Source organism: Phyllostomus hastatus, unplaced genomic scaffold (genome assembly GCF_019186645.2).
Source record: "Phyllostomus hastatus isolate PE091 unplaced genomic scaffold, TTU_PhHast_1.1 phas_scaffold_755, whole genome shotgun sequence".
NCBI lineage: Eukaryota > Metazoa > Chordata > Mammalia > Chiroptera > Phyllostomidae > Phyllostomus > Phyllostomus hastatus.
The window spans coordinates 6882123-6894964 of NW_025334039.1; the positions used below are offsets into that span (position 1 = coordinate 6882123).

At 37.0% G+C, this 12842-nt stretch overlaps 1 protein-coding gene across 14 annotated transcripts in view; it reads right to left on the reverse strand.

Moving 5' to 3' along the window:
* The window catches only part of MYBPC1 (myosin binding protein C1), a 79137-nt gene that overhangs the window by 43837 nt on the left and 22458 nt on the right, over positions 1-12842 (reverse strand). For 7 of the 14 annotated variants that reach the window (XM_045826416.1, XM_045826412.1, XM_045826411.1 and 4 more), the window contains exons 4-10: positions 8489-8527; positions 7928-7963; positions 6207-6317; positions 4281-4429; positions 3829-3946; positions 2292-2343; positions 138-194 (exon numbers count right to left, since the gene is read on the reverse strand). In XM_045826416.1, coding sequence (XP_045682372.1) covers positions 138-194; positions 2292-2343; positions 3829-3946; positions 4281-4429; positions 6207-6317; positions 7928-7963; positions 8489-8527 — 562 coding nt within the window. The remainder of the gene's footprint in view (positions 1-137; positions 195-2291; positions 2344-3828; positions 3947-4280; positions 4430-6206; positions 6318-7927; positions 7964-8488; positions 8528-12842) is intronic. The other 7 variants (XM_045826422.1, XM_045826417.1, XM_045826423.1 and 4 more) reach the window with 3 other exon arrangements.

Sequence of the window (12842 nt, forward strand, 5' to 3'; positions counted from 1 at the left end):
GTTATATTCTATAAGCAAAACACGTTTTAAGATATAAGAAATTCTTTGAAACGCATCTACTTTAAACTGGACTTCTCTGAGTAGGTATCTAAAAGATTTCCAGACCATAGCTCCTCACCCCATCACTTGGTTCTCACCTACGTTTCAGGAGACCACTAAAGTCAAGTTCCCCTGCATCCTCTTGACCTTCTCCACTGTCATTAACGAAAGAAAAGCAAATCCAGGTTTAATGCTGAGACACAGACACAACAGTTTCCCCCAAACACTCTACATATAATGTATATGCAATTTGTACCGGCACACAAGTCATGGGACTGAATCAACACAAACTATTGCTTTTCACACAAGTGACGCATTTAAAAGTTTTGGAGTGTGTACTTGTGGAAAATGAGGAGCTTGTGTTACTCTACGATTCCAGAAGACACATTTTTGTAGATTGCATATATGTAACAGCTTGGATTTGTGTTAAAGTGGAGTAACACAAATGCACTTAAGCCAAACAACACAAAGTACTTTGTTTTTGCAAATTGGGGGGACCTAGAAACATTCCTGTGTAAAAAGCAAAGAACTTTTGCTGATCTCTGTCACTCATGTCAAACAGAGATTGGCTCAGAGAACAAAGTATACCAGTGTCAAATATATAAGTGCAAAGCTTATATTCAGAGATAACCTCTTCATGTCCATCAATAGATGACTCAGCTAATATGATACCAACATAACATAAAAATGAAGTAGTGCAGAGCTTTTTACAAGACACATTCCTTTCTGTTTTAAAGGGAAATAATTACAAGCCTTTCATTTTCTTGTTCATAGTTAAATCCCCCTTTTTAAAATGGATTTTTCAAAAGTCTGCCTTTGAATTGTTCATGAGCCTTCTAATACTAGGAATTTTTAAAAGTGCTTTCCTATAGAGAAATGCATCTTAAATTAGGCGTGCAGCCATCTTTGATAAATGTATTTCTTATAAACTCTGATTAGAAGGTATGGAGCTTACACTTAAATGGCACTACGCATTTACTTACATGTTTAATATTTTAATGAAGATTTTGTTTCCTGCTCTTTGCAAATGTTAGTTATGGTTTCTAAGGAAAGAGTCTGCAGTTTTAAAAACAGCATGTATAACACGTAAGTCATGCTAATTGGACTCAAATGATGTGTTTTCAAAATTTTTATAAGCAGGTATTTGGAGCAGACCTTCTGAAGCAAACACATTTCTATTCCTTTGAAGCACAAATTTTGGAAATTGTGCTTTCCTGTCTCCTGAAATGTACTTGTCATGGTTTGAGCTTAGTTTCATACATCTGCATTTTCTGGACATGGGAAGGTGAAAGGAAACTAATGGGATTTGAAAGTTAATGACTTTAAAAAAATACCAATTGACTGATCAGGTAATATTAAATGTCTTTTAAAATAATTAAAATTTTAATTTATTAATAACTTAGGAGGAAAATATGTATTTTATTAGCAGACTAAATTATTGTTTTATGATAGTTTGGGATGATCTTATTTAACAAAGCTGCATGTGCAATCAGTTATATGAAGAACAAAACATCTGCTCTCATGAAGGAATTCATATTTTGGAAACTTTAAGTTCAGAGAGTAAAATAATGACAAGAAAGGGTTAGTTACCCTTCACATAGACTAGAAACATTTTTCATTTTTCTTCCTTGACCTCCTGATTTTTCAGCCTTGTTAGCTGCAAATAAGCAAAGTAGGCAATTATATCTTCCTTTTTACAGTGATTTTTATTCCATGAACTCAGTGACCTTTCATTTAGGATAATTCAATAATTAAATAGTGCTAACTGCAGTAAATAGCTACTTAATTGTGGTTTTCTGGGCACCTGGTTAATAGTTCCCTAAGTGATTTCTAGATGAAAAGCAATATAAATTTTTCAACATCAATTAACTGGTTCTATATAAGATGTGAACCTTCACATAAATATCTTGTTTTGGCCATTTGGTGGGAAATAATGCAATTAAGGAGGAAGCCACATATGAAGAGATCAAAAGTGTGTTTTTATACTTTGGCAACTGTGAAACCTGCCAAAACGAGAGCATCACAATGACAAGAATAGTCTTAAGAACAATCAGTATACATTGTACTTGATTTGACCTCAAGCCCATGGCTCTTCTAGAATGCTAAGTTTTGAATATATGGCGTGTTTAACTACAGTGAAAAAAGTTGGTCTTGTTTGGAATTCCAGAAGGTGGAGGAAGAGAAGGTGTGTTGTGAAAATCATCTACTTTCATCTTATACAAAAGCTATCTAGAGTCCCCTTTTGAAGTTACCTTCTCTTGAAAGCAGATCTGATGTCAATGTTTGGAGTAGTCCCCGTAGATTCTTAGAAAGGAAAGAAAACAATGGATAGATACCATTAAGAAGGCAGTTTTGTGCTCAGTTCCATTCTAGGTTGTGGGGATTCTTCAGAAGGAGGAAAGGCCAGGTGAAGGGTGGATGGCTCTCCTGGATGGCTGGGCTGCTGAGGTATCGTAACTTATCCTCCCTCGCATGGAATCAATGCAAGGACTTGAGGAGTTACCTTAGCCCATTATCATTCCACCTGCCCACCCTATTAGAAACACCTGAAGAACTTTTTAAAAAGTAGCAGCTTCTTGATCTCCTTGCTGGAGATTTTGATTCACCAGATCAGAGATGGGCATCCAGAAATCAAAATTCATAAAGCCCTTCAGGTGATTCTCAGAGATGCCAGGCCAAGGTGGAGACACACTGCTCAGAATCAGATTCCCACTTAACACAGAAATCTCGACCGCGCCTCCACCCATGGCCACGCAGCCTCTGCCTGACAGCTCTCGGAATGGGATCTTACAACTTTCTGTGTATCCACTGAGCTGTGCTGACAGAGCTCAATCTGATATTAAGACAAAATTCAACTCCTCATACTTTCCACATTTCGATTCTAATCTGCCTAGATACTTCTTGAGGACATGGAAAACGGCTTTGTTCTTCTGTGTGACAGCCCTTCCCCTCTTTACAATGAACCACAGATGCCTGACCTCCTTCACCCACATCGAACAGGGCGTGGTTTCTGGATTCTCCATCCTCCTAGTCACCCTACTCCAGCAGGGATCCTTGTGGAGGTACAGTGCCGCTGGCCAAAGACGTTACTCCAGAGGCAGAACAGTGGGTATGTTGCCGAGAGTGGTATCATTTTCTAAACCTAAGTTCCATGCCACTTCTAATGACCCAGTTTTAAATGATGCCAGCTTTGTCTTTTGTCACTATGTCACACTTTAGATTCATCTTAAGTTTATGATCTTTGCTGCAAAGTCACCTTTCCCTTTGTAGACTTATTGAAGTGGGAGGTTTTTTGCCCCCATTCTACATGGACACCTTTATATTTATCCCTATTAAATTCACTCTGGGTAGTACACAGAACATATGGATGGGGAACTTTCATATCTGATGTTTGTCCTTGTAAGAGAAATCCTCCCTTCTACCCGGATATTCTGACATCCTTAGATCGTATTAACTCATCACTACACCTGAGAGGTAATAAGTGAACTCAGTGAAACATGTACATTCAGTAGCAGCAAAACATGTTATTTGCCCTTATTTGGGAGATTGAAGAAATATAGATAGCATGGACAAGAAGTACCTGGCAATAGGATCCCCAACTTCCACTAATAAATTGCCTCATAACTATTTAATTCAGCAGGCTTGCTGCAACTATCACAATCAGAACATACACCGTTTTAAAGGAAACTTTATTTTCAAAATCTCATGGTATTGAATGGCCTTCTCCTCCATGCCCTCATACCCCATTAAAAACAAATCACATTTATCCAAACAAGAACTCTCTCTTACCATGTACTTCAAGATCGAATGAACAGCTGTCAAACTTATCCTTGTAGGTGACCTCACACCTGTAGTTTCCTGCATAGTTCTCTTTGGCTTTGATGATCTGCATCTCGAATGTGTATATCTGCAAGAAAATGCATCCAGACACATTTCAGTCCTACCTTGCCAACAGAAAGTTGCCATCACATTTCAGTAATTCTCCAAATTCTTTAGCCATGGCAAAAGACATGTCTGTCTCTGGGGATTTCAGGATGATGCTCTCAACAGAAGTGGGGTCAGTGTGCTCCACAGATCCTGGGCACAGCAAAGCAGGCATGCTAAGAGTAGACAGTAGGAACGGTAACTCCAGAGAATTTTCTGAGACTGAAATCTCTCAAAGCCGAACCTAAAAATGACCTTCTACCCACACAGAAGGAACAAGCTAGCCAAACTGCTATGCCAGGAGTTCAGGGCCATACCCGACTTTGTCTTTCGAAGGTTTCCTTCAGCTGGAGGTGCTTCCCAGCTTTGCTGGCCAGGTCCATCCATTTCCCTTTAAACCATTTGACAGTGGGTTTTCTAAGAAGATCTTCAGCCTTGACTTTGGCTATGAAGGTGATATTTGCACCTAGAAAAAGCACAAGTGATTCAGACTGTGGTTTAAAAATTGTTGTTTGCAGCCCTGGCTGGCGTAGCTCAGTGGATTGAGTGCAGGCTGTGAACCAAAGTGTTGCAGGTTCGATTCCCAGTCAGGGCACATGCCTGGGTTGCAGGCCACAGCCCCCAGTAACCGCACATTGATGTTTCTCTCTCTCTCTCTTTCTCCCTCCCTTCCCTCTCTAAAAATAAATAAATAAAATTTTTAAAAAATATTGTTGTTTGTTTTGCTCTCAGCTAGAAAGGAGATACATGGGTTGCACCACATACCCAATCATGTGGCTGGTACCCCTGAAATTGTGCAATGAAATGGCCCTGACTTTTTTGAATGAGTACCCTAGATGTTTTTAAGTTACTCCAACTTGTTCTGCTTTTGAGGTTTATGGAACAAAGGAGTAATGGTTTAATCAGTAGAAATCATTTTTTCTTTGGTTTTATAATCCATGTATGAAATAAAAATGAGAAAAACCCTACAGATTTATGTAGAGATATACAGCATATAAATTTTTTTCAAATCTTTTCTATTATGCAAGTGATGGGAAGCCTGGAATTATAGGAATATGACTAAATGAAGCTGATCTTTTTGAGATAAACTTATGTATCTATTTGAATAGACAGATTACTGATTAGACCCTAAATACATGAAAACTCTAGCCCCATGGCCAGCCCAGCATTTCAGTGTCTTCTGGAAACAAGGGGAGAAAACATTTCCATTTACAGGAAAGTGTACTTCGAGTCAGCCATTTGCTCACGTGCACAGTGTTTGGCCAGGAGTCAAAGACTAGTTCTGACCCCAGTGTATTCTCTATAAAATTTTTTTTTGTTCAAATTCCTGGATCCCAAGTGGTTCTTTAATTCCCTGTTCATTTTCTTTAGTCACTTGGCATTTGTGATTATCTGTTTGTTTAATTTCTTGTTGTCTAGAATTTAAAACTATGTTCTGAGTGCTCACATGTTATACTCAGTGTTCAGAACAATGTTTTAACGGATGTGTAATTGATATTCTTGAATGAATATTTCCAAAGTTGAACCATCTGTTCAACTAGCTTCCTCTGGGATGCTATACATTATGATCTAGTGTATGTACAGGGCTGTGATCATCTTACAGAGTGAGGCATGCTGTTGACAGCAAACAGTGGCCCAAAACTTTAATTTATGTCACACACTGTTCTAAGTACTTCACAGGTAATATTGTCGCCATTAGACAGACAAAACTGATTTCAATCCAACCTGGCTCCAGGCTCCAGGCTCCAGGCACTAGACTCCCACATGCTGAAGTGTACTGAAATGATAGCTTCACTCACCTCTTCAGGTTATAAAAGCAGGATTTAATATGGACACACAATGGAATATTATTCAGCCATTAAAAGGAAAGGAAGTACTGATTCATGCTACAGTATGGATAGACCTCAAAAACATTATGGTAAGTGAAAGAAGTCAGACACAAATGGTCACTTATTGTGTAATTTCATTTATATGAAATATCCAGAATAGGGACATTTATAGAGACAAAGCAGATTAGTGGTCGCCAAAGGCTGAGGGGAGGAAGAATGGGGAGTAACTGCTTAATGCAGGTACAAGGTTTCTGTTTGTGCTAACAAAAATGTTTTGGAACTAAATAGAGGTAGTGGTCAAATATTGAGTGCATTAATAGCTCCTGGTTGTTCACTTCACAGTGGTTAATTTTATGTTGTATAACTTCTACCTGCATTTTCTTTTAAAAGTAGTATTCAATGGTTGGCACTCACCAACTTTCACTGTTCCTGTTTGAGGCTTTTCCACGAACAGGGTGGACAGCTCAGAATTGGTGTTCTGCTTGACTTGATCCTCTGTGGCAGGTGATTCGCCAAGAGACCACTCTAATGAGCAGAAAGAAGGAAAAGGATCATTTCAGGGCCAAGTGCTTCAAAGGCACACTTACCTGGGTTTATTGTTCTCATCGATGCGGAAGCTTCTCTTTGTCTAATCCACCTGGATAAATGTAACATCATTCTTCCCATCCATCTCCCCTGCGGCCATCAGTAGAGAGTGACAGATTCCCTTCTTACAGGGATGTCTCTTCCATGATGGGATAAAGGAACATTTTCTAATTCCTAGAAATAGTAAAACTTTTCAGGTAGGTTGTTACTCTGTCTTTGTTGGAAGCCACAGTTCCTTTATTTTTCCGTCCTGCCTGACCTCTAATGGATAAGTAATGGGAAGTACATTAAAGCACTACTCTCAGTAATTTGCAGGTGACTGACTATTAGGCCATATCTCACAACAAAAGAATTGGATGGGCCAGTTTACAGGTCATCTGGGAAGGATCAGACAAGCAAGTCTGGCCCAGTATTTCTAAATTCCTTGCCATTGTATAATTAGACAATTCTATTAGGATGGTACAGGTAAGGCCAAATTTTGACAATTCAGTAATAGATCATGACCTGTAGGTACAAATGTCAAAGATACTAGGAGCGTCCTAAAAGGGGGGAAAAGCCCAGAAAAATAGCAAGAAAAGAAAAGCTCTTTGAGGCTTTTCCATGGAGAGAGAGAACCTGGAAATGAAGTTTATTTTGCATTTTCTAGTTTTCACTCCAAGTGCTTAGCTTGGATTAACAACAGTCAACTCCATTGAGGGTAGGAGAGAACTGTGGATATTCCCTCTGTCTCTGAGAGCTGATTTCAGAGAAGTGCAGTTTCAGCCGCTTAAATGCTGAAAAAAAATGCATGGGTTGCCAACTCTACCTGTTAATGTTTCTCAAAAAGAAGGAAATGTAGATTTAGTTATTTTAGTTGTCATGTATCAATCATGCTTAGTATTTCTATCCATAGAGACCATCATTTTCACAATGAAATTATGCAATGTGATCACATGATTACACAACTTTTTAATAACAAAGTCAATGTTAAAATTTTATGTTGTGGGTGTCTGTGGTATTAATAATAAAAGTGAATTATGGCCACTCACATTTAGAACATGAGAAATGTGTTCATGTTTAGAACACATTTACTCTCTTGTGCATTTTTATACCTACAAATGCCTGGCCCATAAGAAGCCCATAGAAAGATCATTGTAGGCTCTCAACACAAATTTGCTGAATGAATGAATTACCTCAGAGAACTGTAGCACAGCTGACAGTACGCATGTGTAGGGGTTTTTTTGTCAGCTGTATGTGAAGTTCTATAAAAATGCAACTTATCATCTAACTTCTGCACTCTCTGTGTATTTGTCAGATGTTAACAATGACAGTTATAATAAAACAAACCTGTGGTGCATGTGGCTAGATTGCTGAATTTGTGTCTATCATGCAAAATTAATTGTTTCTCAATACATTAGTTTTCTTGTAAGAAGCAATGTCATGGAAAGATGGCTATCAGAGCTACAAACGGAATAAAACAAAGATTAGAATCAGTGCAGCTTCAAGAAATGAGATCATTAGTGATTATATTAGGATAGATTCGGGATGCCCTTCTCCAGGCATCTGCTCACCTGAATCTTTTCTTTCCAGGGCCCGACTACCCAAACCTGAAAGAAAAGGGTGATTGGGATGACGCAAGAGGAACAGGGTGCAAAGGAAGTGCTGACTTCAACCTCCTTGGATCCCTCAAACCCTCTTCTGATGGTGGGGAGAAAAAGAACTAGAAGTTGGCTTGGATGGAAAATCAGTAGAGCTTCAGCTATGAAAGCATCTCTAAATTACATTTACATTTAAAAAACAATAGCAATATTTAAAATATGAAAATATCTAAAGAGCAGAGGGAAGGGGTATGTAGCTGCAAATGGAAACCAAATATTTTTGCCTCTAAAATTTATAGTGAAGATTTGAAAACCTTATTTTACAAACAAAACTTTTTTAAAAAAAATGTTCTCATATTTTTAAAAAGTTGCCATTCAAGGTAACATTTTCCCTCTTGTCTCTGGCACCGGCACAACCTGGTGCCCCTGCGCTGTGCCTTGTCTCCTTAAGGTGCTCTGCCCTTTCTCTTCCTCTACCCTCAGTTAATACTAAATTACAGAGTGGGGGAAAGAAGGGTTTGGGATCATCCTAACCTGGAGGCAGGGCAATAGCCGGGGAGCCTTCCTCTTCATCTGAAACAAGAAATGGGTATACAAAGTCAAGGAGAAAAGGACTTCATCCCAAGTATCCTGAGAAAAGAGAAATCTGAAAAAAGAAGAGGAGAAACTACACAGAACGCTTTCAATTGATGAGTAAGCCTGAGAAGACTTGGTACCTAAGAGATCAAATTTGAGTATTTGGGGCAAAAGAGAAAAATAAATAAAAGGATGAGAGAGTAGGGTAATCCAAATGAAAATGTAAATTAAAAATTGGAGCTCTCTGTAAGTGTTTTACGTGATTATAGGTTAAGAAAAAAATTAATGCTAAAAATTCTAACCTTGATGAGATCCACAATAGAAGTGGTTTTGAGTTCTTATTTTGTAACCAAGGTCGGCCACAGGAGTAATTCCTAAACTGTGGTCGTTTGGACACAGAAGTAAAAGCATATATGTACTGTTTGAGAACAAAAATCTCTTAATTAATTTCCTTTCTATATTTAGGAAAGAAAAGTCAACATTAACTAATATAAATCAATTTATCACACTTACTAAATTTACCAGTAATTATTTTAGAAATTGTATAAATATTTTCCCAAGATTATATTGGTGTTGGCCACTGCTGTATAATTTTTGAAATATCTACCCATGAACATTCATGAAATTCAAAATATGCCTTGGAGTGTTTAGGTACAGAGACACTGATTATTTCCTTTTTGGAAAATGTCTGAATTGTAAAGTGTCTTTGTTTAAGTAGGCATGTGTTATCCAAACCTCTGCCCCTCTCCTTCCATAGCATGAAGACTATTGTTAGTGTACATGATAATAATCTTTGTACTTAAAATACTAGAATAATTGTGGATCTCAAACTTGTATGAAAGCACAAACTTGTATGACTAGACAAAGTAGGATACAGCAAACACATACGCATGACTGAAAAAGTGCTTTAAAAATTCTTTGAGATAAAATAGCACATTTTTGTATAATTTATTAGAATATTTACAACAAATATGGTTTACTGGCCTGAAATTTCTCTTCTGAAACTCAACCAAAGTTATGTTTTATTATTTTTTACAGAATAACTAGGGCAACATATAGAGAAACTTAATGTTCTATCTTCAGAACCCAAGTGGTGACTCACTGGATACTATGAGATTCAGGATTCTTCAGAGGAAGCTTTCCTGTTCTCAGAGAAGCCTGGAGATGTTAGGCTAAGTAAATGCTTGTATTTTATTGGATGGTGTGTGTGCTTTTGTTGAGAGACATCTCAAAGCCTTCAATTTGCAAATATGTTCTAGCACGGGGGGTGGAGACAAGAAATGATATAGCAGTTAACTTTGCCCACACTTAGTTCACTTTTGAATCCTTTCCTTCTGCAATATCACTACCTTTCCACAAAACTGTGCATTTGGGGAAGTATATGTATTTCTGAGCTACCAGCCGAATTCTGTATTTCAGAAGACTGTTAGATAATTAAAAGTTTATGTAACAAAAAATGAAATATCTTTCAACTTAAATATATTATTTTCTATAAATTTAATTCAATATTAGTATTATATTCTTGTATCTTATTTGAAGACTTTACTAAAATATGTAAAGAATTTTGATTTAAAGTCTTATAAAAATCCTTGAAAAAGAACTCTTAAAACTCAAACAAATCTTAGAAAGGAACTTCCTTTATTATGTATAAACTAGAAACTAGAACCATTTTGAGTCAAATGAACACTTTGTTTTATATTGATTTTGTGGTTAGCTTGCTTTGTGCACAGTCTATAATGAATCCTTGAGTTCATTGTTTAGAATGCTGAATGATTGAGAAGAGTATTCACGTATTTTCATACAACCAAAATGAAGAGATAAGCAAAACATCAATGAATGAGTAGTTTAAATGTCCACTAAACATTAAAGCTCTTGGCGGGGCGGGGGGGGGGGCATGCACAATTATCTAGATTATTAAGTCACCACATATTAAACCAGTGCTTCAGAGCTCCAGGAAATGATCTGGATGACCCGACATTACTTCCAAAGAGCAGTTCCTTCTCAACTGGCAATATGTGATTTACTAGAGTGCTGGAAAATATAATTGAGAAGTTTTCCCTTCTTTTAGAAGTATCTTTGGTCCTGGCATCCCTTCAGATTCAGAAATGTAGTTAAGATGTGGGGATGCTGACCTGAAATTCTTGAAAAGTTGCCTGGTTGAATTTGGTGGAATTGGATTAAAATGAAACGTTTCATTGTTTTCTTTACCATGGAAAAGCAGGTTCCAGAAGGGAAACTGAATATCCAAATCTTTCATTTGGATATCCAAATCTTTCAAACGTTTCATTGTTTTCATCCAAATCTTTCAAGCATTTCATTGTTTTCTTTACCATGGAAAAGCAGGTTGCCAGAAGGGAAACTGAATATCCAAATCTTTTGGGTTGTGCCTAATTCAACAGCACACATACGAAAGGCATGGCACCATGCAAAGAGTGTTTTCAAACAAAATGAAGCAAGAAATATATGCGATGTAAGTCATAATTTCTCTTTTTTTCTCTATTTAAAATGGACTACATTGATGACAAAAACGCACACATCTGTTTTGAGAATGCAGCATTAATGAAGATGTAGGCCCAGGGCAGTGGAACTCTCTCCCTTAGCTACACAGAAGGGGAAAGTATCAAGGCAGAATTTTATCTGTGTTCAAGTCATGGGAAAATAGCATTTGCAAAACCGTGAAAAGGATTCTTTAAACAACCGAAGTTCCCAAAGAAGAATGCCTAGAAAGAAGAGAAAGAACTCAGTCTCCTATTTCAAGCCTGGGATTTTTAGGGGAGGACACATGAAATCTGAAATTCAAGGGAGAGACCTCCAGAGATAATAGAACATTTGCATTCTTACAATTCTTCATACTCTCTTAAGCCTAAAATAATTTATACCTGTGGTTGATTTAAATTGCCTTTTTAAATTAATTTTTATGTAACATGAACTTAGGATTGTTGTTGAAATTTTATAATAAAGGTCAAAAAGCAATATGAAATTAAAATACATGTGACTATAAACAAGCCTTGGTTGAATACCTGATTTGATTTAGACAGATTAGGAATTCCTCAAGCGGGGCAATCAGGTTTGGTAATTATTTGCATACATGACCAAACATAACAACAGCACAACTACCACATATGGAAGACAATAATATCAACAGCTAACACTAATCCATCATGTGTTGAGGAATTTGATAAATTTATTTTTGTAACTAAAAGACGTATGCCTTCACATGTTGATAGTTCTGAAATCAGGATTCATCTTACCATAAATATGTTTATTTAATCATTTTTCTTCCCCAATCCTATTAAACTGATGTTGTATTTTACAATGGCTTTGTCTTAGAATTAAAAAGATGGTGATTTTAATTTTAACAAAGTTCATTACAAAGAAATATAAAGCACAGCGGCATTTTCATGGACAGCTGTCTGATTCCTGAAGGTAAAATTTCAGAAAAATATTTTAGCACGCTAGTAAGAATCATGAATATCATGCTACTGTAGATGCAAAGGGACCTAAATGAAGAAAAAAAGTTTAATCACATTTTAAATTAAAAAATCATATTATTTAGGAGAAATTTTCAGGACCCTCTGCTGATTCTCTTCATCCTCTGCTATCCAAACTCATGCCAAAAGAAAAATTCTTCAGCTCGAGTTATGTGAGCTCTTTGATATGCACAGGGTTCAGTTATGATGGTTATTGCCTGTGAAAAGAAAGTTTTACTTCTCTTGCCACGATTATCAAAAGCAGTTATTTTTCTGGAAGAAAAATAAAAAGAGTCAGTAACTATCCCAGTTGGGCTTACCAAGGTATCTACAGACTATACATTAATAAGACACAAAAAATAAAAATTAAATAAATAAATAAATATATATATATTTATATATATATATGTCAGAGCTTAGGTATTAAAATGAGTCTGATCATCAAAGTAATCTCCGATCCTAATGCTACTGGCACATCTGCAACCACCCACAGGACCTGTTTCGAAACTTCCCACAGGGCCCATTCATTGTTAAGGCACAGAAGAGAGTCAGTTTCCTTATTCTACGTTCGCACATACAGTGTCGATGGATCATAAGATCATATGATCCCAGTTGAGCACCTACATTATCCTGACCCTCCCTGAAAATTGTCTGCTTTCAAAGCTGAAATCCACTGTATTCTGCTGACAGTCATTCTCTTCTCTAAAGCTCCCTGAAGTCAGCTCCAGGAGGGCAGGATTCCATGCCTGGCACCATAGCTGCCTCTGAATACTTGCTGAATAAATGAATGTTCAAATAAAGGACAGTTCTTTGGCCCCACTGAGGGTATAAAAAAATAATTT